This window comes from Hyla sarda, chromosome 5 (assembly GCF_029499605.1).
Source record: "Hyla sarda isolate aHylSar1 chromosome 5, aHylSar1.hap1, whole genome shotgun sequence".
NCBI lineage: Eukaryota > Metazoa > Chordata > Amphibia > Anura > Hylidae > Hyla > Hyla sarda.
This window is the reverse complement of record NC_079193.1, coordinates 49,242,148-49,269,324: the sequence shown is the minus strand read 5'-3', so window position 1 is coordinate 49,269,324 and position 27,177 is coordinate 49,242,148. Positions and strand designations below refer to the sequence as shown.

The following is a 27,177-nucleotide window of genomic DNA, read 5'->3' as shown; positions in this document are numbered from 1 at the left end:
GGAAACAAATGTTATCAAATCAACTTGTGCCAGAAAGTTAAACAGATCTGTAAATTACTCCTATTTAAAAATCTTAATCCTTCCAGTACTTATCAGCCGCTGAATACTACAGAGGAAATTGTGAAGTTCTTTCCAGTCTGACCACAGTACTCTCTGCTGACACCTCTGTCCGTGTCAGGAACTGTCCAGATTAGAATCATATCCCCATAGAAAACCTCTCCTACTGGACAGTTCCTGTCATAGACAGAGGTGGCAGCAGAGAGCACTGTGGTCAGACTGGAAAGAACTTCACAAATTTATCTGTAGTATACAGCAGCTGACAAGCACTGGAAGGATTAATCTGTGTAACTTTCTGGCTCCAGTTGGTTTGAGAACTTTTTTTTTCCCATTGGAGTTACCCTTTTATCTGCTGTACAAAATTTGAAAGAATTCCCCTATATGTGGTAAATCCACTGATTTAAATGTCAGTTTGCCCCCTTACATATGTGCAAATTATTTCCATAGCAATAGGAATTTCCTTTAACTTTACTATTCACTATATGTCCATTGTTGTCTGAAAGGGGGCGCTCTCCCCACCTCTGCCAGCAGTAATAGGGGCCTTCCACATATCAATGTATCTGTGGCAGCTCATGCATCACTGCTGTAAGGAGCCAAATTACACCACGGGACAGAGTTATTCGACCATGTAAATTAGACAGAAATTTGGCGATCACATTGGTTCAAGCTGTGTAAACAATCTGGTGCGTCTTTATGCTGTCTAGTACAGTGGACTTTAACCTGTGGCTCTCCAGCTGTTGCAGAACTAGAAGTCCCTGTGTGCCCATACAGCTAAAGGCTGACCAGGCATGCTGAGAGTTATAGTTACTCAACAGCTGGAGAGCCACAGGTTCAGTCCACTGGTCTAGTTTAAGTTTGCACTGTCTAGTCTGAGTTTAGACCATCTATAAGCTGGCTTTACTTTTGGCGCACAGCATAGCATTTTAGGCCACACACCTTTTCTGCTCAGTCATGTCCCCTTGTTGAGCGAGGATTTTTAAAGGGGTACTCCGGTGGAAAACATTATTTTTTTTTTTATTAACTGGTGCCAGAACGTTAAACAGATTTGTGGATTACGTATATTAAAAAATATTTACCCTTCCAGTACTTATTAGCAGCTGTATGCTACAGAGGAAATTCTTTTCTTTTTGAATTTCTTTTTTTGTCTTGTCCACAGTGCTCTCTGCTGACACCTTATGCCCGTATCAGGAACTGTCCAGAGCAGGAGAAAATCCCCATAGCAAACCTATGCTACTCTGGACAGAGGTGTCAGCAGAGAACACTATGGACAAGACAAAAAAAAGAAATTCAAAAAAGTAAATAATTTCCTCTGTAGCATACAGCTGCTAATAAGTACGGAAAGGATTAAGATTTTCAAATGGAAGTAATTTACAAATCTTTTTAACTTTCTGGCACCAGTTCATTTTCCACCGGAGTACCCCTTTAACTATTCTTAATGGGGCACTGTGAAGAATAAATGTTGCAGTTGGAATCAAAATTCTGGCGCAGCATCCCCTGTAAATCTGATCCAGTATTTATCTGTGCTGTTTGGGCTAATCGAAGATAAGGGACCTGTCCCTATACTTTCTGACCCTACATATATATTAGGGAAAGATCTACTTTATTCTTTCTCGCATTACAATTTGGTAAATTAAAGGAAAACTGTCAGCTTTCTCCGCCTGCACTAACCAGTGGTACTGGCTGGTAGTGCAGGGGGACGCTGATCAGTTTCATGCTTACTGTGCCTGGATCCGCCACGCCGTTCTGCTGTAATCTTCTATTTTTGGTATATGCTAATGAGTTGCTAACTGGCACCGGCCGGGCTAACTGGCACTCTGACGTCAGTGCCGTCTGCCACAGCGCCGCCCAGCTGATCAATATTCCTCCCCTCTCTCTTCATTACAGAGCAGGGAGAAGAGGGAGAGGTGGAGGGAGGGGAGGAATATTGATGAGCTGGGCGGCGCTGCGGCCGGTGACGTCAGAGTGCCAGTTAGCCTGGCCGGTGCCAGTTAGCAACTCATTAGCATATACCGAAAATAGAAGATTACGGCGGATCCGGGCACAGTAAGCATCAAACTGATCAGCGTCCCCCGCACTACCAGCCAGTACCGCTGGTTAGTGCGGGGGGAGAAAGCTGACCGTTTTCCTTTAAACTCCTATGTCTTATACCATTAAACATAAAAAATGGAAATTCAGACTTGCAGCAGATACCTGTTCACCTGGATAGGATCCCATCTCCACTCTCCACTAATCTATGATCACATGTATGGTGTGGAGAAGCTCTCATTCTGAATTCATTACATAACCCATCACTCTAATACTCCATGAACAAGACATAACTCTCATCAAATATTCACTAACTGCATCTCCATAGCCCACAGCCAGCACATGATGTCCTCCTCCTGCAGTGAGTGGCCATATAATACAGCTTCCCAGACAGGGGGCCTCCAGCTGTTGCAAAACTACAACTCCCAGCATGCCCGGACAGCCAACGGCTGTCCGGGCATGCTGGGAGTTGTAGTTTTGCAACAGCTGGAGGCACCCTGGTTGGGAAACACTGTAATACAGTGATTATATCCACTTATATAACTTATACAGTCTGCAGTGTCACCAGATGGGGCGGTATCACCGTTTGTGATTACTCCAAGCCTCGGAGTGGATCAGAAAGAAAGGAAAAGAATGACAGCTTCTCATTTTAGGCTGCTTTCACACTATAAAAATGTCAGTTTCAAAGATCCGTTATGACCCGTTAATAAAACCATTAAAAACGGGCATTAAACGGCTGTTACAAAATCCCATTATAGTCTATGGGATTTTTACATGACCTTTTTTAACTCGTCATAGCCCTTTATTAAAGGGGTACTCCGCCCCTGGCATCTTATCCCCTATCCAAAGGATAGGGAGTAAGATGTTAGATCGCCGCGGTCCCGCTGCTGGGGACCCCGGGGATCGTCGCTGCGGCACCCCGCCATCATTACTGCACAGAGCGAGTTCGCTCTGTGCGTATTGACGGGCGATACACAGTCCCCTTAATGCAAGTCTATGGCAGGGGGCGTGACGACCGCCACCCCCCCCTCCCATAGACTTGTATTGACGGGGGCGGGCCGTGACGTCACGAGGGGCGGAGCCGTGATGTAATGATGCTCCGGCCCCTGTATTGCCCGTCATTACGTGCAGAGCAATCTTGCTCTGCGCAGTAATGATAGCGGGGTGCTGTAGCAGCGATCCCCGGGGTCCTCAGCAGCGGGACCCCGGCGATCGGACATCTTATCCCCTATCCTTTGGATAGGGGATAAGATGTCTAGGGGCGGAGTACCCCTTTAATAACAGACGTTATTTTGTAACGGGAGAAATAGTGCATGCAAATTTGTCTGTAGTACACAGCAGCTGATAAGTACTGGAAGGATTAAGATTTCTAAATAGAAATAATTTACAAATCTGTTTAACCTTCTGGCACCAGTTGGTTTGAAATATTTTTTTTTCCTCCATCGGAGTTCCCCTTTAAATTCAGTTCCCCAAGCAGATTAAAGTGTGAAAGGGGCCTTAGAAGCAACCTTAGAGAAAAACTGCACTTTTATTTGTTACTAGTCTACTAGATGGGGGATAGATGTTACATCAGAGTGATGTCTTTCTGGGAACTCCTCTTATCACCAATGGATTGGTGATAAATATTAGATCAGAAGGGGCCTGACTGCTGGGACACTTCTTTGGTCACTTATAGATAGGTGATCAATGTTAGATTGAAGGGGGTCTGTCTGTCGATCACTAATGAATACATAATAAATATTTTCCTTTTGATTGCCTCGTTAATGGTTTTGTAACATCAGGGTCACCCTTCCCCCCCTTAATTCTCCAACTTCTTTCAGCAAGCAGATAATTGTTCAAAGTCTACCTGCCAGAACCCATCAGAAGATATTGCCGAATAAGACTGTGGGTGACCGCACATTTTCCCTGTACTGGTGTATTACCCAGCGCCTATTGAAGCGATTGATCCACCAGTTTAGATCTGGTTGTACTAAGCCCTTTAGTAGGTTCTGTTCTGGCTAATAGAATCTCCTTCAATTTAAGACCCAATTAAGCAAAATAGATTGTTCTATTCAGACAAAGCCTTTAAAGAGGGGTACTCCGCTGCTAGACATCTTATCCCCTATCCAAATGATAGGGGATAAGATGTCTGATTGCTGGGGCCCCCCTGCAATCTCCTGTAGCACCCAACGTTCTAAACAAACACTGGATTCCTGCAGCAGTGGTTGTGCCGTCACTGCCACGCCACCTTGTGACACCACACCCCCTTCATTCATGTCTATGGGAGGGGCGTGTCGGCCACCACGCCCTCTCCCATAAACATGAACTGAGGGGGCGTGGTCATGACATCATGATCACGGCCTCTGGCTCCGAGTATTCTGAACAAAATGTTACACCTATGGTATGCATCGGACTAGGTGAGTGGAGCCCCCCACCCAGGGGACTACTTATGGCCGTGGCGGTGACTAGTTTATAACTTCATATCCTCACCATCCCTGGGGGCAGGAGCGCCCCCAGGGATGGTGAGGATAAAGATTTTACCTTATATAATGCTTTTCCAAGCGTAATATAGGGTATAATCTGATGATTGGTTCCCTGTAATGGAGTGACATGGTCACCTAGTGGCTACATTTGACCCATTTTCTGACCATATAGGTTAATTTTCTGGACTTAGTAGTGTAGCAGGCCATGCTTTTCAGTACCAGTAAATTATTGTGTCCTTTCTGGCCAAGTGTAGTCACTCATTGACTATGGAACTCCATTAAACTCAATCAGCCAATTGGGAGCATGCTGCAGTATATGTTGGCACCATTTCTTGTACAGCCTGCCGACGTATACCCCAGCGTATGGTGAAAGCATTGTGTGCACGTAGCCATAATCTTTGTTTACATCTATTTTTTTATTTCTGTCGAAAGAACTTTGGAAAGGTGGGTATTTTGGAGCACGTGGTAATTGTGATGTTCATTCTGATATCAATATGTATGTCTATGTATAAGCTTACAAACATGTAAAAAATACTGCAGCACTGTGGGCGCAAAGACAAATACAAACATTGAGTAATTATAAACTCTCTTACTGCCATATACTGTGTATCTATCCAACACAAGCAGACTGATAGAGCAAACTGGCATAGAAACCCATGACTAAGCTGGCAGTACACTGCCAAATCCCTAAACCTTAGTCAGTGTTTAAGCCTCTGGAACACACAGATCAGAGGAGGCTTATTTACACAGCACAATAATCCTGTTGGCAATCCCCCTACAACCACATTGTCCATCCTAGGAGAGCATCTTCGACTGCATTCACCACCACGCTGGCAGTCTTATCTGGTGTATGCCATTGTAATGCCATGTGGTGACATATGTTGGCCATTGGCCACAATGCAAAAAAAATCACTCTACGGTAAATGTTTTTTTTTTTTTTTTTTTTTTTTGCAGTGGCCCACTGTATAGAAAAGTGCACATACAGTAAAAAAAAAAAAAGCCATGCCAATACTTACCACTCCAGTAGTTGAATGAGAAGGACTATTGCTACCTTCAGTGTATTATTCAGTAGATTTACCAATGCATATGCCAAACGTGCGTCATGGCCTTATTGAGAAATCACAGTAATCACCAATATACAGATGCCAGTAATGTGTTAATGCGCAAGGGAAACAAAATCACAGAAGCAAAAAAACACCTAAAAAAAAACTTGTACCCAACAAATCCACAACAATTTAAAGGGGTACTCCGGTGGAAAACTTTATTTTTTAAAAAAATTTTTATCAACTGTTGCCAGAAAGTTAAACAGATTTGTAAATTACTTCTATTAAAAAAATCTCAATCCTTCCAGTACTTATTAGCTGCTGACTACTATAGAGAAAATTCTTTTCTTTTTGGAACACAGAGCTCTCATGAGCACAGTGCTCTCTGCTGACATCTCTGTCCATTTTAAGAATTGCCCAGAGTAGGAGAAAATCCCCATAGCAAACATACGCTGCTCTGGACAGTTCCTAAAATGGACAGAGATGTCAGCAGAGAGCACTGTGCTCATGAGAGCTCTGTGTTCCAAAAAGCAAAGAATTTCCTATGTAGTATTCAGCAGCTAACAAGTACTGGAAGGATTAAGATTTTTTTATAGAAGTAATTTACAAATCTGTTTAAAAAATAAAGAGTTTTCCACTGGAGTACCCCTTTAACTATAGGTCATATATCTGTACTTATTATTGTATCTCCTTTTTTTATCAGGATATTAGTAAATGTTATGCTTCGGTTATGGCCTTATTGACTTCACTATGGGGTGTGGATATGGTAAAAAAGAATGTGCAGATCAGAGATCTAGAACCTGTCATTACCTAGAACAGAATTTCCCATATAATTCCCATACGTTGACCTACTACTGCTCACATTGACTAATAATCTGTTTCTCTCCCTTCTCAGGTCATCAGCCAGTCCAGAGCGCGATTCAACCCAAGCATCAGTATGATAAAGAAGTGCATTGAGGTCCTCATAGACAAGCAGTACATAGAGCGCAGCCAGGCCTCGGCAGATGAATACAGTTACGTAGCATGATGCTGTCATCCCGTCGGTGTGTATAGGGGGAAGTCATCACATCACTGTTTGGTGTGTTCCTGTTGGGAGAAGCAGGCCTATGGCTCCATTTTCTATCACCTTGGCAGTCCCTGTTTTTCTGCTGTTTACAACATCACCAGTGCCACGTCATGAGTGTCAGTGAAAATGCCTATAAATATTTCAAGCTCATGCCGTTGTAACATTTCTTACAACTCTACTAAAACGAATGAGTGAAGTATTTCTGGAATGTGGAATTTATTTTGGGTTTTTTATTTTATTTTTAATTTCATATTTTGGTTGGGTAATTTAGTTGTTTTGTTTTTTTGTTTTGTTTTTGTTTTTCCCCCCACTTTCACCTTCCTCAACACGATTGCAGTTGTGTTTTTTTTTTTTTTTTAAATGTATCTTAAAAGACCTAAAGTCAAAACGAAATAATATTGTAATATTAAAAGAAAATAACCTTATAATTGTATCTACTTTAAAATGTACAAAACAACAAACGTGATATCGCTGCTTGTCCGATTAAAAAATAAAGACATGTACCGTGTATCGAGAGAACTCTCTCCAGATGCCAGGGACGGTCCTTGAGTTCACCGCCTGGTCATCATCATGTGATCTATATTGAGATCACCACAAAATATATATGGAGCTTGACTGCACTTGTTAGCGCTACTATGTTAAAGTCACATTGGGATATTATCCCACTTAGCCCCAACTATCTCAGGATAGATTGTTAAAGAGGTACTCCACTGGGAAACTTTTATTATTTGATTTTTTTATACACTGGTGCCAGAAAGTTAAACAGATTTTTAAATTACTTCTATTAAAAATCTTAATCCTTCCAGTACTTATCAGCTGCTGTTATGATCCACAGGAAGTTCTTTACTTTTTGAATTTCCTTTCTGCCTGACCACAGTGCGCTCTCTGCTGACACCTCTGTCCATGTCAGGAACTGTCCAGAGGAGGAGAAAATCATCATAGAAAACCTATCCCGCTCTGGACAGTTCCTAAAATGGACAGAGGTGTCAGCAGAGAGCAGTGGTCAGGCAGAAAGGAAATTCAAAAAGTAAAGAACTTCCTGGGCATCATAACAGCAGCTGATAATTACTGGAAGGATTAAGATTTTTTAATAGAAGTAATCTACAAATCTGTTTAATTTTCTGGCAACAGTTCATAAAAAAAAAAGTGTTCCAGACTTTGTTTACATGCAAATGAAAGGTTGAGGTTGTAGAGTAGAACCTAATGTAAATATGTATTAGATGTGCTAATGCATTTCTTTTCAAAAGCGGACTACAAATGCAGCTCTGGGTTTTTGCTCCGTTTTTTTCTTTGCACATTAAAGGGGTACTCCGCTGCTTCGGCGTTCGGAACATTTTGTTACAAACACTTGTAGCAGGTGGCGGGGGTCGTGACGTAACGGTCACACCCCTCGTGAGGTCACACCACGCCCCTCAATGTGGTTTGACATAATGAGGGGCGTGGCCGTTACGTCACAACCCCCGCTGCCAACACTCAGCGTTCTAAATGAATGTCGGGTGCTGCACAGAGATCCCGGGGGTGCCAGCTGTGGGACCCCCGCGATCAGACATCTTATCCCCTATCCTTTGGATATGGGATAAGATGTCTAGGAGCAGAGTACCCCTTTAAGATTGGGTTTACATTAGCATAATACAGATGCATTTCAGAATTTGTTTTTCAACCGCAAGTCATAGCCGGACTGTGGGTGTTAGAACCCAAAAAGACAGCTGTCAGTTCAGGTCATCAGAATCCCATTCATCCCAGGGCTTGCAGCCATAATAAAAATGTGTCCACATTAGCCAAGTGTGAACCAAGCCTAATAGTGCTGTTTTTTGGTCTCCATGCTGTATCTTTAACCCCTAATGATAACCCCTTTAAAGGAGAACAATCCAGGAATTTGTAAGGACGCATTGATAGCTCAGACTCAGTGAGTTACTTCCTGCCGAGGAGCTGGAAGGAAATGTCCCTTGTCTTGGAGGGGATTTAGTAAATATCCTTGTGATGACTTTATTATGCCTTCTTAGTCTACAGGAGCCAGCTCTATTGTGTCAAAAACTAAAATCCAGGTGGATTATGTCAGACTTGTTCTTACTTCAGCTGCTGGTTTCATGTGTATCCCTATTAAGTGCTTGTGATCCTGATAACCCTGCACCCTGGCTGTGCTTATCCGTCATGTAGTGCAGTTGATCTTATCAGAGTATGGCAGCATTCACACTGCTGTATTCAGAGGCTGCTGGGCCCCAGTGCAATGTCTGTAACAGGGACCCTCAATGCTTCATTTCTAGGACTGGTTTACTCCTTATTGGGGGCCTCCTCAGGATCAACCACACCCTTTGCACCCCCCCTGGCTCTTGTGAAAAGATTTCTCTCCTTTCTAAGGGCCCTATTAAACAGGGTGATTATCGGCTTAACAGGCTGACATCGCCCCGTGTAATAGGGCCAGTATTCAGTCATCTCTTGTGTGCCGCACATCTAACCATATAATAGGGGATGTGCGACCGACGAGTGACTACAGCAAAGAGCCGCACAAACAATCAAGCAAAATTACAATATCAAAACCCTATCCATACGTTGCCGAAAAATCTGGACATGATGCAGATTTTACATCCTATTATCTTTTCAAATTACAGCAAATATTTGCATTTCTCCCTTAACAAAACAGAAGCACAAATCATCAGCAGAAACACTATGTCTGAACATTCCCTTAGGGTACATTCACATGACGATAAACTTATAGTGGGTTTAATTACTATTCATTTCAATATGTCCACGGAAAAAGTCTGCGACAGTGGCAGATTTGTAAATTTCAGCGGACCCTTTGAAGTGAATGGTAATGAAACTACCAACAATGTCAACGTATCCACATGTCTTAAGGGTGCGTTCACATGCTATTACTAGCAGCGGGTTTCACGATGCGGGAATCCTGCTGCAAGTTACACTACCATTTATTTGAATGGGTCCACAGACAGTCCACAATAGTGTCAGATTTGCAGACTGTCCGGAGACCCATTTTGAACATACCCTCAAGGGGTATTCCGAGTTTATACATCTTATCCCCCATCCAAAGAATAGGGGATAAGATGTATGATCGCAGGGGTCCCGCCACTGGGGACCCCCGCGATCTCGGTGCATCCCCTGGCATTCTGGGCCAGGTGCTGCTTCCAAGACGGGGACGTGACATCATGCCACGGCAACACCCCTAGTGATGCCATGCCCCCTCCATTCATGTATATGGGAGGGGCATGACGGCCATCACACGCCCTCCCATAGACATGAATGGAGGGTGTGTGGCATCACTAGGGGCGTGGCCATGAGGTCACATCCCCGTCTCGGAGGCAGCACAGAATGCCAGGGGCTGTACCGAGATCGCGGGGGACCCCTGCAATCATACATCTTATCCCCCTATCCTTTGGATAGGGGATAAGATGTATAAACCCAGAATACCTCTTTAAGTCAGGTTTTGCAGGGGCTTTACAGCATAGTGTTGCTCCATTGTGTGCCATGTACTGGGCCTGGGGAAAATATAGCAGCAAAGGTCTGTTTACACTGCATCTTATATATATATATATATATATGCCAGGAAAAGCATGTCAAATGTATCCAGAGAGCTCCACTTATATGGAGGCTAAAAAAGTGTCCTTTTTGCTGTCATCTGGCTGGTACCGTATATATTGGGTCCACCAGGGAAAAAACAGGGTTTCCCTAAAGTCTGGACACATAACTTTTGACATGTCTCTAGGATGTTTAAATTTTCATTGGTCAGGGTCTAAGGGGGAGACTTATCAAAACCTGTTCAGAAGAAAAGTTGCTGAGTTGCCCATAGCAACCAATCAGATCGCTTCTTTAATTTTTTTATCTGATTGGTTGCTATGGGCAACTGTGACTTTTCTCTGGACAGGTTTTTATAAATCTTCCCCTGAGAGTTCAGAACCGGATCGTTCGCTAGAATGAACAAGGGAGATAAGCGTGGATGACCGAGCCAATCCCATAGACTTACATTGTAAGTAGAGATGAGCGAACTTACAGTAAATTTGATTCGTCACAAACTTCTCTGCTCAGCAGTTGATGACTTTTCCTGCATAAATGAGTTCAGCTTTCAGGTGCTCCCGTGGGCTGGAAAAGGTGGATACATTCCTAGGAGACTCTTTCCTAGGACTGTATCCACCTTTTCCAGCCCACTGGAGCACCTTAAGGCTGATCTAATTTACGCAGGAAAAGTCATCAACTGCCGAGCCGAGAAGTTCGTGACTAATCAAATTTACTGTAAGTTCGCTCATCTCTAGTTCCTTAATTGACACTTATCTGTGATCTTCATAGACTTCTCATTTAGCATATCCAAGAAAAAGAAGTCCAGGAGGGCTAAGGTCTGGTGAGGAGACCTTCTCACATGATCGAATCTTCCAATCCTGTTAGAGAAATTGTTATTGAGCCAATCTATTACCACTGTGGCGTCATGGGCTCCATATTGTTGGAGTCCTTTACCTAGCCCAGTGTTTCCCAACCAGGGTGTCACCAGCTGTGTCAGTACTATGTGAGTGTTTCCCAACCAGGGTGCCTCCAGCTGTTGCAAAACTGCAACTCCCAGCATGCCCGGACAGCCAACGGCTGTCCGGGCATGCTGGGAGTTGTAGTTTTGCAACAGCTGGAGGCACCCTGGTTGGGAAGCACTATAATACAGTGATTATATCCACAGACTTATTCTATAACATACACAGTCTTATGTGTCACCAGATGGGGCGGTTTGTGATTACTCCAAGCCTCGGAGTGGATCATAAAGACAGGAAAAGAATGACAGCTTCTCATTTTAGAAGCAACCTTAGAGAAAAACTGCACTTTTATTGGTTACTAGTAGAGATGAGCGAACTTACAGTAAATTCGATTCGTCACGAACTTCTCGGCTCGGCAGTTGATGACTTTTCCTGCATAAATTAGTTCAGCCTTCAGGTGCTCCGGTGGGTTGGAAAAGGTGGATACAGTCCTAGGAAAGAGTCTCCTAGGACTGTATCCACCTTTTCCAGCCCACGGGAGCACCTGAAAGCTGAACTCATTTATGCAGGATAAGTCATCAACTGCCGAGCCGAGAAGTTCGTGACGAATTGAATTTACTGTAAGTTCGCTCATCTCTAGTTACTAGTCTACTAGATGGGTGATAGATGTTACATCAGAGTGATGTCTGACTTCTGGGAACTCCTCTTATCACCAATGGATTGGTGATAAATATTAGATCAGAAGGGGCCTGACTGCTGGGACACTTCTTTGGTCACTTATAGATAGGTGATCAATGTTAGATTGAAGGGGGACCAACCTCTGTCGATCACTAATGAATACATAATAAATATTTTCCATTTGAATGCCTCGTTAATGGTTTTGTAACATCAGGGTCACCCTTCCACCCTTAATTCTCCAACTTCTTTCAGCAAGCAGATAATTGTTCAAAGTCTACCTGCCAGAACCCATCAGAAGATATTGCTGAGTAAGACTGTGGGTGACCGCACATTTTCCCTGTACTGGTGTATTACCCAGCGCCTATTGAAGCGATTGATCCACCAGTTTAGATCTGGTTGTACTAAGCCCTTTAGTAGGTTCTGTTCTGGCTAATAGAATCCCCTTCAATTTAAGACCCAATTAAGCAAAATAGATTGTTCTATTCAGACAAAGCCTTTAAAGAGGGGTACTCCGCTGCTAGACATCTTATTCCCTATCCAAATGATAGGGAATAAGATGTCTGATTACTGCTGCCATGCCACCTTGTGACACCACACCCCCTTCAATCATGTCTATGGGAGGGGCGTGTCGGCCACCACGCCCTCTCCCATAGACATGAACAGAGGGAGCGTGACGTGACATCACGAGGGGGAGTAGCCATGATGTCACGATCACGGCCTCTGGCTCCGAGTATTCTGAACAAAATGTTCAGAATGCTGGAGCATCGGAGTACCCCTTTAAGCTCTTCTTACCCAAAGACTAGTTATTCCGTTGGCTGTCCAGGCAGCTGGAGGCACCCTGGTTGGGAAACACTGCTCTAAGTTACCATGTCCAGACAGCCAGAGGCTGACCTCGCCTTTTCATTTGGGCTATTAACTGGAATCTCACCACATTGAGTTATGTTATGATCAAAAAAAAAAAAAAGTTTGCCCACCGCACCATAATATTTTATGCTTTTTCCTGTAAGTGATACTTACCACGTCTCCAGGCTTTAGGGACACCCTGTACATTTGTGGGGTTTTTTTTTCCTACATTTGCAGTCATTGGTGACATATACATCAAAGCCTTATGTCAAAGTTATAGGCTGAGAAATGTTTCCGGCTTTTTGCTCCAACAGAAGGAGGTAAAGTAAGGAGCGCTGTAACTTCTATGGGGGGCTGTATTATCGCTTCATGTACAGGGCCATACTACTCCCATCTACAGGAAAGATGTCAATGTCTCAGGCCTTATAACTCATTGCAAGGGCTGACACCCCGCCCAGCACTCACTAAGGTTATTTATTTTAGGTGCACGACATGACAGCCTTTCTTCACTGGATCGAAACAATTTTTTTTTTTTCTATCTTATTATTCACTCTTGGTGAACTCTGCTGAAACAGCCAGAACTGAAGACCTCTGTGATTGTGTCCATTTCAGCCCTTACACTGACTGAAACATCTACATTGATTCCCAACTAGGCTGCCTCCAGCCGTTGCTTGTTAGATACATCCAAAGACTGTCTGTTAATGCTGGGATTTGTAGTTTTGCAACAGAGGGAGACACCCTGGATGGGATACACTGATTTAAGTCCCTGACAGCAAGGAGCCTAACAAAGTCCCCTATTTCTCCCAAGTGTATTTGCCTATTAGACTTTTTCAGGGCACAATAGCATAACGCTAACAGGCAATAACCTACTGCAATACAGGAGTAGTGCAGTATACTGTATGAGTGACCAGAAGAACACAAACCTAGTACAAAATTGTAAAATATGTAGTATAGGTAAAAAAAATGCATGTACTGTGTGTGTGTGTGTGTGTGTGTGTATGTATGTGTATATATATATATATATATATATATATATATATATACACACACACACACAGTCCAGTATAAAGGAATCAGCACAGGATGGTCTCTAGTGCGGTGCACAGTATCCACCAGCTTGCCAATGCTGGATTCAAATGACACTCCATTCCAGGAAACCCCACCAGTCACAAGGTCCAGTATATATATATATAGATATAGAGAGACAGAGAGAGACATTATCGCAGGGAAAGAGTGTATTTCCCTAGCTGTTCTGGGAGAAACCGCCAGCTGAGGCCTAATCATTGAGGACAATAGAAAGGTGAAGTGTGTTTATAAGGAAAAGGAACAGAATAGTTTGGGCTTTCCCTTAGGGTAGGGTCACACAACATGAATCTGCTGCGAATTGTATGCTGTGGATCCACTGGTGACCCAACCCTTAGTGTGCCTCCAGCTGTTCCCCCTTTGCTCACAGTGGCAATCTGCTGCTCTGAGCAGTCACACAGGGCGAATCTCTGCGAGTCGTGCGTCAAAGACAAAGTCTACTCAAAGACATCATGGTGCAAGTACACTGTGTTCGCACAGCGAATCGCCCTGTGTGACATCTCGGAGCGGCGGATTGCCGCTGAAGGAAGGAGGAACAGCTGGAGGCACACTAAGGGTCGGGTCACAGGCGGATCAGCAGCGTAAAATACGCTGCGGATTTGTGTTGTGTGACCCTACCTTTAAACAGAAGTGACTATTAGAGGGGGAGACATCATGTCCATTGCCAGGCCGGCACAGCAAGGGTTGCGATGGGCACACAAGTGTGGACTGCCTGAGTGAGAGCAGTGGCTTTCTGGTAACACACAGTAGGCGGCTCTGTGTGGATTTCTGTATCAGGACTTTTATTTTTGTTCCAGTGTGAACTGTGGTTTATGTTGCCCTTCAATTGTTCTAATAAACCTGGCCAGGAGCCAGATTATAAGAAGATATAGTTGTCTGCCTAGTTGTTGGAGTGAAGAAACGTGTCCTGTGGCTGTGTCAAGGAAGATCCCTAGAGCTAATCCCAGAGTGAAATCTCTAAAAGATTTATACTGGAACTGCTTTTTTCCCCACAAGCCTGACCTTCATAAAAATTTTTTTAAAAGAGGCAATTGAGTAGTGTACCCTAAAATGTTACACATCCACATCCTGCAAAAAAAACTTACAAAGTTATGTTGAAGGAAAATCAAAATAAAAGCTATGTCAATAGGAATGTGGTATTTTTTATTCTTTTCTTGTTTTTAAAAAAAAAATTTAATTTGGCAGAAATAATAAAATATTAAAGGGGTATTCCAGGCCTAATTTTTTTTATATATATCAACTGACTCCGGAAAGTTAAACAGATTTGTAAATTACTTCTATAAAAAAAAATCTTAATCCTTCCGATAGTTATTAGCTTCTGAAGTTGAGTTGTTGTTTTCTGTCTAACTGCTCTCTGATGACTCACATCCTGGGGGCTGTGCAGTTCCTATGGGGATATTCTCCCATCATGCACAGCCGGGACGTGACATCATCATTGAGCAGTTAGACCGAAAATTTCAGAGGCTAATAACTATTGGAAGGATTAAGATTTTTTAATAGAAGTAATTTACAAATCTGTTTAACTTTCCAGAGCCAGTTGATATATATAAAAAAAGGTTTTGCCTGGAATATCCCTTTAAACACAAAATTATATAGCCCTGATTTTGGCTGATATCTAATCTCCCATAGACTAAAATATTATGTATGCTTTTTAATGAATTGTGTAAAAAAAAAAAAAAACATAAAACAATGAATACGAATGAAAGGTTTAACTTGTTATACTTTGAAAAAAAAAATATATATAGTGCAATACAAAACAAAATACATGCAAACTTCTAGTGAAATATAAAGAAATCTAAACATCTGTTATATCGACATAACTGCAGTGACCCCTAAAATAATGTTAATATTATTTATACCAAATAATAAACAGCATTGTAAAAATAAAAACACATGGTCGTTCCAAAACTTTTCCAAAACCATAACGTTGGCCATTCCCTGACAGTAGTTCTGTTACAGCTGGATAGCCACAGGTTGCAGATTTCTGACGATACAGTACTTAAAGGGGTACAGTGGTGCATTTTTATTTTTTAGACTTCATATGCCCAGGCTGCGGCAATTTGAAAAATAAACCTTGACTTACCTCCTGCCGATCTCCCAGTGTATCACTGTCCATTCCTCCGGTCCGGCTTCTGGAGCCCAATAGGCAACACCGCAGCTCAGCTCTTTGCCGGCTGCAGCAATATTCTGCCTCAGCCGTGGATAGTCTGTGCGTCAGCGTGATGTATTTGGCCCGGGGAATAACGTTTGGGGCTTAATACAGTATATAACACTGCTGCTCGGCCTATCACTGGCCATATTGGACCCCAAAAGCAGGAAGAAGACCACATTGGAGGACTGGACAGCGATACCAGCAGTGAGAAGTAAGTCAAGGTTTCTTTTTTTTTATTTTTTTTTTTCTTCCATAGTTGCAGAACCCTTGGTATATAGAAATTTAAAAAAGAAATCACTGGAGTATCCCTTTATTGTGACCCAAACAATGAGAACAAAAACAAGGATTCATTTCTGATGGCCCATTACATAAAATCCCAATAAAATACCGTACATTTGAATCTGTAGAAAAATCCAAGGGGTTGAATACTTATGCAGGGCTCTGTATATCAATCTTATCAGCTTCTCCTGCTCTATAACATGATGCCTGTAGATTGGACTGTATTTCCAATGTGACAGGTTCCCTTTAAAACATAGCATTAGAAGCATGTAGTTGTTGGTTCCTAAATTGGCAGGGAAGGAGTTAAGACACTGGATGTGATGTGGAAATGCAGTGTTATGATTGATCGGTTTAACCTGTCTGTGCAGCAGCGGCCTGTGTTTTGTTAAGCTGCATCTGTGGTCGCTTTCATAGAAATCCCAGCACACGCCCTTCCCTCAGGAGAGAGAGTCCTGGCCTTTTGGGTTTCTTGCACTGATGTAATATCTGGCAGAATCATCATGTAACAGCGGTGACCTGTGCCATGACTGGAGTTCACCTCACCGCCAGGTATTGTGCCGCTGGTCAATTCCAGGAAATGATCTCTTGGGTTAGACTTGGCAGGTGTCTGTCTGTCTCTTCTTTGTTATTGGTTTTCACAGGTTTCATAAAAAGTTTTAGGCAAAGTTATAGATGCTGAGGTTAACATTTACCAAACGGATGTCCTACAGCTTTACTGAGCAGAAACCATAAAGTACATCGGACGTGTACATGATGCCAGCTCTGTGCACATTATTAATTATCACATTATTAATGCTATACTTCCCCATATAGAGGTAATCCACAGTCTTCATGCTGTACTCCATATAGAGGTAATCTACAGTCTTCATGCTGTACTCCATATAGAGGTAATCTACAATCTTCATGCTGTACTCCATATAGAGGTAATCCACAGTCTTCATTCTGTACTCCATATAGAAGTAATCCACAGTCTTCATGCTGTACTCCATATAGAGGTAATCTACAATCTTCATGCTGTACTCCATATAGAGGTAATCCACAGTCTTCATTCTGTACTCCATATAGAAGTAATCCACAGTCTTCATGCTGTACTCCATATAGAAGTAATCCACAGTCTTCATGCTGTACGCCTCATAGAGGTAATCCACAGTCTTCATGCTGTACTCCATATAGAGGTAATCCACAGTCTTCATGCTGTACTCCATATAGAGGTAATCCACAGTCTTCATGCTGTATGCCTCATAGCCACAGTCTTCATGGTGTACTCCATATAAAGGTAATCCACAGTTTTCATGCTGTACTCCATATAGAGGTAATCCACAGTCTTCATGCTGTACTCCACATAGTGGTAGTCCACAGTCTTCATGATGTACACTATATAGAGGTAATCCACAGTCTTGATGCTGTACTCCAAATAGAGGTAATCCATAGTATTCATGATGTATGTCCTATAGAAGTAATCCACAGTCTTCATGCTGTACACCCTATAGAAGTAATCCACAGTCTTCATGCTGTACACCCTATAGAAGTAATCCACAGTCTTCATGATGTATGTCCTATAGAAGTAATCCACAGTCTTCATGATGTACGTTGTATAGAAGTAATCCACAGTCTTCATGCTGTACGCCTCATAGAGGTAATCCACAGTCTTCATGCTGTACGTCCTATAGAGGTAATCCACAGACTTCATGCTGTACTCCATATAGAGGGAATCCAGAGTCTTCATGCTGTACGTCCTATAGAAGTAATCCACAGACTTCATGCTGTACGCCTCATAGAGGTAATCCACAGTCTTCATGCTGTACGCCTCATAGAGGTAATCCACAGTCTTCATGCTGTACGTCCTATAGAAGTAATCCACAGTCTTCATGCTGTATGTCCTATAGAAGTAATCCACAGTCTTCATGCTGTACTTCCTATAGAGGTAATCCACAGACTTCATGCTGTACTCCATATAGAGGGAATCCAGAGTCTTCATGCTGTACGTCCTATAGAAGTAATCCACAGTCTTCATGCTGTACTCCATATAGAGGTAATCCACAGACTTCATGCTGTACACCTCATAGAGGGAATCCACAATCTTCATGCGGTACTCCATATAGAGGTAATCCACAGTCTTAATGCTGTACTCCATATAGAGGTAATCCACAGTCTTCATGCTGTACGCCCTATAGAGGTAATACATAGTCTTCATGCTGTACACTGTATAGAGGTAATCCTCAGTCTTCATGCTGTACACTGTATAGAGGTAATCTACAGTCTTCATGCTGTATGCCTCATAGAGGTAATCCACAGTCTTCATGCTGTACTCCATATAGAGGTAATCCACAGTATTATTGCTGTACTCCATATAGAGGAAATCCTCAGTCTTCATGCTGTACTCCATATAGAGGTAATACATAGTCTTCATGCTGTACACCCTGTAGAGGTAAACTACAGTCTTCATGCTGTACACTGTATAGATGTGATCCAATATACAATGGCCGTCACGCCCCCTCCCATAGACTTGCATTGAGGGGGCGGGACATCACAAGGGGGCGGGCGTGAACACGGAAGCCCGCACACAGCGTTCGGAACTCAATGTTGTCAACCTAATCCCTGCCTCTACGACTATGGAGACACATATGCATATAAGAGATGTAGGCACAAAACAGAAGTTTTTTTTTAAATAAAGTTAAAATATTCTAAAAATAAAAATGGTGGCCACCTTTAAAAAATAACCTTCTCCACTGATCACTTTTTGACTGAATCGGTCATTGGAGAGTGGTTCTGGCGTGTCCTCTTAGGCTGGGTTCACCTATGTCTGGCATAGGTGAACTTAGCCTAAATCTAGACACAACTGATGCCTCAACTGATGACAAGTTGTCATCAGTTGTATGGCATCCAGCGTCCATTGTTTCTGGACAGCGGGCAGCTTGCTGCGTTCCTCCGGCATGTCCAACCATCCGGCATCAAAATTGAGAAGCTGGATGATTGTGAACTGTCCCATTCAAATGAATGGGATCAGTTCTAGCATCAGTTTCCCTCTGGTGCACGCCATAGGGAAACTATGCCGGACGCCTGATATATGTGAACCCAGCCTAACCATGTTGCACCATTAAAGGAGTAGTCCAGTGGTGATTCAGTGGTGAGCAACTTATCCCCTATCCTAAGGATAGGGGATAAGTTGCAGATCGCGGGGGGTCCGACCGCTGGGGCCCCCTGCGATCTCCTGTACGGAGCCCCGACAGCCCGCTGGAAGGGAGCGTGTCGACCTCCGCACGAGGCGGCGGCCGACACGCCCCCTCAATACAACTCTATGGCAGAGCCGAAGGCTGCCTTCGGCAATCTCCGGCTCCGCCATAGAGATGTATTGAGGGGGCGTGTCGGCCGCCGCCTCGTGCGGGGGTCGACACCCGCTATCTCGGCGGAGAGCCGGGGCCCCGTACAGAGAGATCGCAGGGGGCCCCAGCGGTCGGACCCCCCGCGATCTCAAACTTATCCCCTATCCTTAGGATAGGGGATAAGTTTTTCACCACTGGACTACCCCTTTAAATACATTACAGACCACTTCATTTTTAGCGATCCTGAATAACACAACAAACTCTCTATGCTGAATACTTAATCGCAGCTTTGCTGAAATAATATATCGAGTGTCATAAACTAGCAGCAGAGATTTTGGTCTATCTCCAGAAACGGCGCGGCTCTCTGGAGACCCGTACACCTGCATTATACGGCGCTATACACTTAATGCTGGAATCCTGGCTCGTGTCCACTGGTTCCTTGTTATGTTTTAATAATATATATTCACTGTATACAAACTTAGTAGTACAAAGACATTTTCTTGAAAACAGTCCAATGTGTTTTATAGAGGGAGGGGATTTATACTCTGAAATTCCTAAACGTGCGGCTATTATTCACCATCACGATGTAGGATATTTACAGGCATCTCTGGAGGGACAAATATAACAACTATTTAGGAGAGCAAAAAGCAGTAAAAGTTCACCTATACACACCATTACTATACATTAGAACATCCTAAAGAGCCCCAATGTTATGGACCATGTGTGCCCTGAAGATTGGCACTGCCTTAAGTGAGGAGTGCAGAATTTATCCTTAAAGGAGTAGTATAGTCAAAATTACCTTCATCCCGTTGTGCCTGGGCTGCAAAACAAACAAAAAAAAGAAAACAAACATTAACTCACCTTCTTCCGTTGCTCCGCTATAGCTCTTTGGTCCTCCAGTCCAGTCTTCTTCCATGTGCACGGATTGTCACACTGCAGTGAGCATATCGCCAGCTGCAGCAATGTTCCGCATCGACTGGTGATAGGCTGAGCGCAGTGTCATGTAAGGAGCCCGGGCAGCAGGGAGAAGGCTCCTTACCTGACCATGACCATTGCCTATCACCGGCCGAGGCGGGTCATCGCTGCAGCCGGCAATACACTGACAGCATGTGTGACGATGCGTGCACACGCAAGAAGACTGGACTGGAGATCCAAACAGCTATAGCAGGGGAACAGAGGAAGATGAGTTAAAGCTGGTTTTCTTTTGTTTTTTGCAGCCTGGGCACAACGAACTGAAGATAATTGTGACTATAATACTCCTTCAACCATTGTAAAGTAGGTTATTCTTAGCTACAACAGATTAGGCTAGGTCCACACTGCTGTAGTGCTCCAGCCTTTTCAGGGTCCGTTCGGGTCTTATTTATTTTATTTTTTTCATTGAATGGACCCTAAATACTGCTTGGTCCCGATGGATGGCATTGACTTGATGCCATTTGACTTGACTGGGGTCTGTCGGGTGTCCAGTATTTTACAGTAGTTAAGTAGAAAAAAATAGGACAGTATTTTTCTCCGCTCAACTCCCATCCTTCTGATGGACTGACCGACAGTACTCCGTTTAGCAGAGCACGTCAGCAATATGAACGAGCCCTTTACCAGGTCGCAGCCTTCATAGTGGTCTACAGAAATATAAAGCAGCCAAGGAAGGTCTAACTAAAGACAGAGTATCATCAGACAGGAGCTGATTGGTGAAAGATGGACTCAGAATGGAGACCAACTGGAGCCAAGTATCAAAACAGAATGGGGAACTGGCAAAAGGGATGGATCCAGGATTGTGACCTGGAAGGGATAGAATTATATAAATAATAAAATGTTACTTTATTTGGTAATGACCTGTCATTACACCATCAAAACAACAAGGAAAATTCTATGAACACATAACCAATTGCAGTACGGATGGATTACTATGCGCCATTCTTCTAACCTGGCGATCTGTCTGTTCAGAGGTTCACCTGCAGTTCTTAGGGCCCATTCACACTACGGATTTAGGAAAATACAGTGCAGCAGCCTCCAACTGAGAGAGATTTATCAAAAGCTCTGTAGAGGAAGTGCAGTTGCCCAATCAGATTGCTTCTTTAATTTCTAAATAGGCCTCTGAAGAATGTAAGAAACAATTTGGTTGCTATGTGCAACTGCACCATTCTTCATCTACACAGCTTTTGATAAATCTTTTTCTCATTCGGATTCTGCTGCACTATTCACACTAAGGAATTTCCACCGCAAACAATTAGAAGGCGGAAATTCCAGATCCCAGGCTCTGCCAAAAGCATGAACATGTTCATTCTTCCCACGCAATAGCTGCATTGCCGTTTATTGAGACTCCTGAACAGTCAGTGGTGCAACGTGGCGTTGGTGGATGGAGCCAGACATGATGTCCCAGATGTGCTCAATCGGATTCATGTCCGGGGAACAGGTGGGCCAGTCCATAGCATCAATGCCTTCCTCTTGCAGGAACTGCTGACATACTCCAGCCACATGAGGTCTAGCATTGTTTTGCATTAGGAGGAACCCAGGGCCAAGTGCACCAGCATATGGTCTCACAAGGGGTCTGAGGATCTCATCTCGGTACCTAATGGCAGTCAGGCTACCTCTGGCAAGCACATGGAGGGCTGTGCGGCCCCCAAAGAAAGGCCACCCCACACCATTACTGCCCACTGCCAAACCGGTCATGCTGAAAGATGTTGCAGCCAGCAGAACATTCTCCACGGCGTCTCCAGACCCTGTCATGTCTGTCACATGTGCTCAGTGTGAACCTGCTTTCATCTGTGAAGAGCACAGGGTGCCAGTGGCAAATTTGCTAATCTTTTTGTTCTCTGGCAAATGCCAAACGTCCTGCATGGTGTTGGGCTGTAAGCACAACCCCCACCTGTGGACTTTGGGCCCTCATACCACCCTCATGGAGTCTGTTTCTGACCGCTTGAGTGGACACATGCACATCTTTGGCCTGCTGGAGGTCATTTTGCAGTGCTCCTTCTGCTCCTCCTTGCACAAAGGCGGAGGTAGCGCTCCTGCTGCTGGGTTGTTGCCCTCCTATGGCCGCCTCCACATCTCCTGATGTACTGGCCTGTCTCCTGGTGGCGCCTCCATGCTCTGGACACTACACTGACAGACACAGCAAACCTTCTTGCCACAGCTCGCATTGATGTGCCATCCTGGATGAGCTGCACTACCTGAGCCACTTGTGTGGGTTGTATGCTCTGTCTCATCCTACGACTAGAGTGAAAGCACCGCCAGCATTCAAAAGTGACAAAAACATCAGCCAGGAAGCATAGGAACTGAGAAGTGGTCTGTGGTCACCACCTGGAGAACCACTCCTTTATTGGGGGTGTCTTGCTAATTGCCTATAATTTCCACCTGTTGTCTGTTCCATTTGAACAACAGCATGTGAAATTGATTGTCAATCAGTGTTGCTTCCTGAGTGGACAGTGTGATTTCACAGAAGTATCATTGACTTGGAGTTGCATTGTGTTGCTTAAAGGGGTACTCCACTGGAAAACATTTCTTTTTAAATCAACTGGTGGCAGAAAGTTAAACAGAATTGTAAATTACTTCTATTAAAAAATCTTAATCCTTCCAGTACTTATCAGCTGTTATATGCTCCACAGGAAGTTCTTTACTTTTTGAATTTCATTTCTGTCTGACCAGAGCAGTGCTCTCTGCTGACACCTCTGTCCATTTTAGGAGCAAATCCCCATAGCAAACCTCTCCATACTGAACAGTTCCTAAAATGGACAGAGGTGTCAACAGAGAGCACTGTGGTCAGACAGAAAGGAAATTCAAATAGAAAATAACTTTCTGTGCAGCATTTAGCAGCTGATAAGTACTGGAAGGATTAAGATTTGTAAAAGTAATTTACAAATCTGTATAACTTTCTGCCACCAGTTGATTTAAAAATAAATACCCCTTTAAGTGTTCCCTGATTTTTTGAGCAGTGCACTATTGAAACCTCTACTACATGCCACAGATTGGAGCTGGGTGCTTGTAGATTTCATGATAAGCAGATCTTAGCATCTTCTGCTATTTTCTTAAAGGGGTTATCCATGAATAGAAAAGCACAGCTAATTTATTTCAAAAATAGCTCCACGTCTGTCTCCAGGTTGGTAGTGGTTTTACAACTTGGCTGCATTCACTTTAATGGAACTGAGCTGCAGAACCACGCCCAACCTGGAGACAGATGGGGAGTGGTTTTTGACAGAAAGTAGCTCTGTTTTTCTATTCCTGGATAACCCCTTTAAAGGAGAATGCCAGCCAAAATTAACTTAACCACAGGATAGGGGACATGTAGCTGATTGCGGCGAATCCGATCGCTGGGACCACCCGTGATCTCTGGAATGGGACCCATGGGTCTCAGTGAGGAGTGCGCACATGTTCCATTCATTTCAATGGGAGCCCCAAAGAGACCCAAGAACAGCACTCGGGCATCATTGGCGCTCCCATAGAAATGAATGCAGTCTACCGCACACTCTATTTAATAAGAGCCGGGGTCCCTTTCTGGAGATCGCAGGGAGCCCCAGCGGTCAGACCCACCACAATCAGATACTTATCCCCTATCCTGTAGATAGAAGATAAGTTCAGTTTGGCTGAAGTTCCCCTTTAATTTGCATAACCTTACGGCTTCTCCTTCTTTGTGTTGCGATTTCAATGTTAAGGAGCGTATATAACTTGGATACAGGACGAGCTGAAAAATGTCCTCTTCATCTCCAGAATCTGCCATATCACTTCTCTTACTTCATGAAAATACAATTCAAAGTCAGGCCGCATGCACACCACATTTTTGTAATACAGTTCCCGTATCAGGTTTTTGATGAAAAACAGATTCCTCAAAACCGGACTAAACTATATCAAAACTTGTGTAAAAATTTTAAACCGTATACCGTTAAAACCAATATACGGTTTGAAAAATGATGTCCGGTTGCATCCGTTTTTTTGAAGAAAAAAAACGTATACGTTTTAAACTTTTCACTCCATTATGAATAAAGTTTCACTTGTTTGATTGAAATTCCAGGGAAAAAAATTGTGCAAAGTCAAAAACTGTATGATGCAAACCGGATGGAACCGTACACACATACAGTTCTCTACAGTTCCCATCGACTCCCATGTTAAAAAAAAAACAAAAAACATATACGGTTTCAATACGGTTTTTTACCCGGACCAAAAACCGTGGTAGGCTACGGTTTTGGTTACGGGTAAAAAAAACGGACAAAACCGTACAAGACGCAAAACGGATGCAACCAAATGCATGGTTTGGCATACGCTTTTCAATGGAGAGTCAAGGCATACGGTTTTCAATACGGTTCCGTACGGTTTTCACATTGAAAACGTATACGGGAACTGTATTGCAAAAACGGGGTGTGAATGCAGCCTCACATTAGAAGAGTGTTTACCAAATGGTGTGTCTCCAGCTGTTGCAAAACGACAACTCCCTGCATGCCCGGACAGCCAACGGCTGTCCGGGCATGCTGGGAGTTGTCGTTTTGCAACAGCTGGAGATGGAGATTGATCAAAACCTGTTCAGAGGAAAAGTTGCTGAGTTGCCCATAGCAACCAATCAGATCGCTGCTTTCATTTTTGAAAAGGCCTATGCAAAGTGAAAGAAGCGATCTGATTGGTTGCTATGGGCAACTGGGCAACTTTTCCTCTGGACAGGTTCTGATAAATCTCCCCTCATAGTGTTCATTAGAAGACATTTCTTGTGTTATTTCTCCATAATCTCAAGTATGAATGACAGCAGTAAATGACCTTCATCTCTTAGGTAATGGCGCGAGGGCAGAATGGAAAGTGTTTCTTTTCCAGGTGATTTTCTGCCCCAGGGCGTCTGCTCTTGACACAAACATAATGTATTTCAGTCTGCGGAAGGTTTAATCTTCTCCCGTGTCAGGATGAGCATTTTCCTGCTAACAGGATATAGAGAATAATGGAGAATAATTCACTCCGAGCCGCATTAGAGCAGTAATACCATTTATCCCCCTCAATGGATTTGTTTGTTCATTATTAAGCAATGCTCGCAGGACCCTACACGATGGACCGGTCGCACTTCACGCCAGAATCTGTATTAACACCAATTCCTCTGCTCCCGTTTACCAGGGGTGTGAAATAATAATGTACCATATGTGTTTCGCACACCATGCAAGGGGTTTACCACACCATGCCAGAGTGGTCCTATTAAAGGGGTACCCCAGAGAGAAAAAGGATGTTTTCAAATTAACCACTGCCCGAAAGTTATACAGATTTGTAAGTTACGTCTATTTAAATTTTTATCCTTCCAGTATTTATCAGCTGCTGTATGCTATAGAGCAGTGGTCTTCAACCTGCGGACCTCCAGATGTTGCAAAACTACAACTCCCAGCATGCCCGGACAGCCGTTGGCTGTCCGGGCATGCTGGGAGTTGTAGTTTTGCAACATCTGGAGGTCCGCAGGTTGAAGACCACTGCTATAGAGGAAGTTGTGTAGATCTTTCCATTATGACCACAGTGCTCTCTGCTGACACCTCTGTCCGTGTCAGGTACTGTCCAGAGTAGAAGCAAATCCCCAGAATCTGTATTAAAGGGGTACTCCGGTGGAAAACAATTGATGCTATTTTGGAATATCTTGGTAAAAATAAATGTATGACCCCATGTCAGCATGGCTTTATGAGGGATCGGTCCTGTCAAACTAACCTGATCAGCTTTTATGAGGAGGTGAGCTCCAGACTGGACCAGGGGCAATCGCTGGATGTCGTATATCTGGATTTTTCCAAAGCATTTGATACGGTGCCACATAAAAGGTTGGTGGATAAAATGAGAAGGATTGGGCTGAGGAAGGGGGGGGGATGTGTGCAAGTGGGTAAGTAACTGGCTCAGTGATAGGAAACAGAGAGTGGTTATTAATGGTACTTATTCTGATTGGATAACTGTTACTAGTGGGGACCACAGGGGTCAGTCTTGGGTCCTGTTCTATTTAATATATTCATTAATGACCTTGTAGAGGGGTTGAATAGTAAAGTAGCAATCTTTGCAGATGATACTAAACTCTGTAAAGCAGTAAACACTATAGAGGACAGTGCACTGTTACAAATGATCTGGATAGGTTGGAGGTTTGGGCTGAGAAGTGGCAGATGAGGTTCAACACTGATAAATGTAAGGTAAAGCACATGGGGAGGAAAAATCCGGGCTGGGATTATGTATTAAATGGGAGAACACTTGGGACGACTGATGTGGAAAAGGACTTGGGAGTTTTAGTTAACAGTAAATTTAGCTGTAGTGACCAGTGTCAGGCAGCTGCTGCCAATGCAAATAAAATCATGGGTGGCATCAATAGGGGCATAGATGCCCACGACAAGGAAATAATTCTTCCACTGTACAAATCACTAGTCAGACCACACATAGAATACTGTGTACAGTACTGGGCACCAGTGTACAAGAAAGGTATAGTGGAGCTGGAGAGGGTTCAAAGACGGGCAACCAGGGTAATACGGGGAATGGGAGGACTACAGTACCCAGAAAGATTATCAGAATTAGGGTTATTTAGTTTAGAAAAAAGAAGGCTTAGGGGAGACCTAATAACTCTGTATAAATATATCAGGGGGCCGTACAGAGATCTCTCCCATGATCTATTGATACCCAGGACTGTATATATAACAAGGGGGCATCCTCTACGTCTAGAGGAAAGAAGGTTCCTACACCAGCACAGATGGGGGTTCTTTACTGTAAGAGCAGTGAGACTG

At 43.5% G+C, this 27,177-nt stretch overlaps 1 protein-coding gene across 3 annotated transcripts in view; it reads left to right on the top strand.

Annotated features, from left to right (window-relative positions):
- The window catches only part of CUL2 (cullin 2), a 92,772-nt gene extending 85,969 nt beyond the window's left edge, over nt 1-6,803 (top strand). For all 3 annotated transcript variants that reach the window (XM_056519483.1, XM_056519484.1, XM_056519482.1), the window contains one exon: nt 6,483-6,803. In XM_056519483.1, coding sequence (XP_056375458.1) covers nt 6,483-6,614 — 132 coding nt within the window. In that variant the 3' untranslated portion in view covers nt 6,615-6,803. The remainder of the gene's footprint in view (nt 1-6,482) is intronic.
- The last annotated feature ends 20,374 nt before the right edge of the window (nt 6,804-27,177 follow it).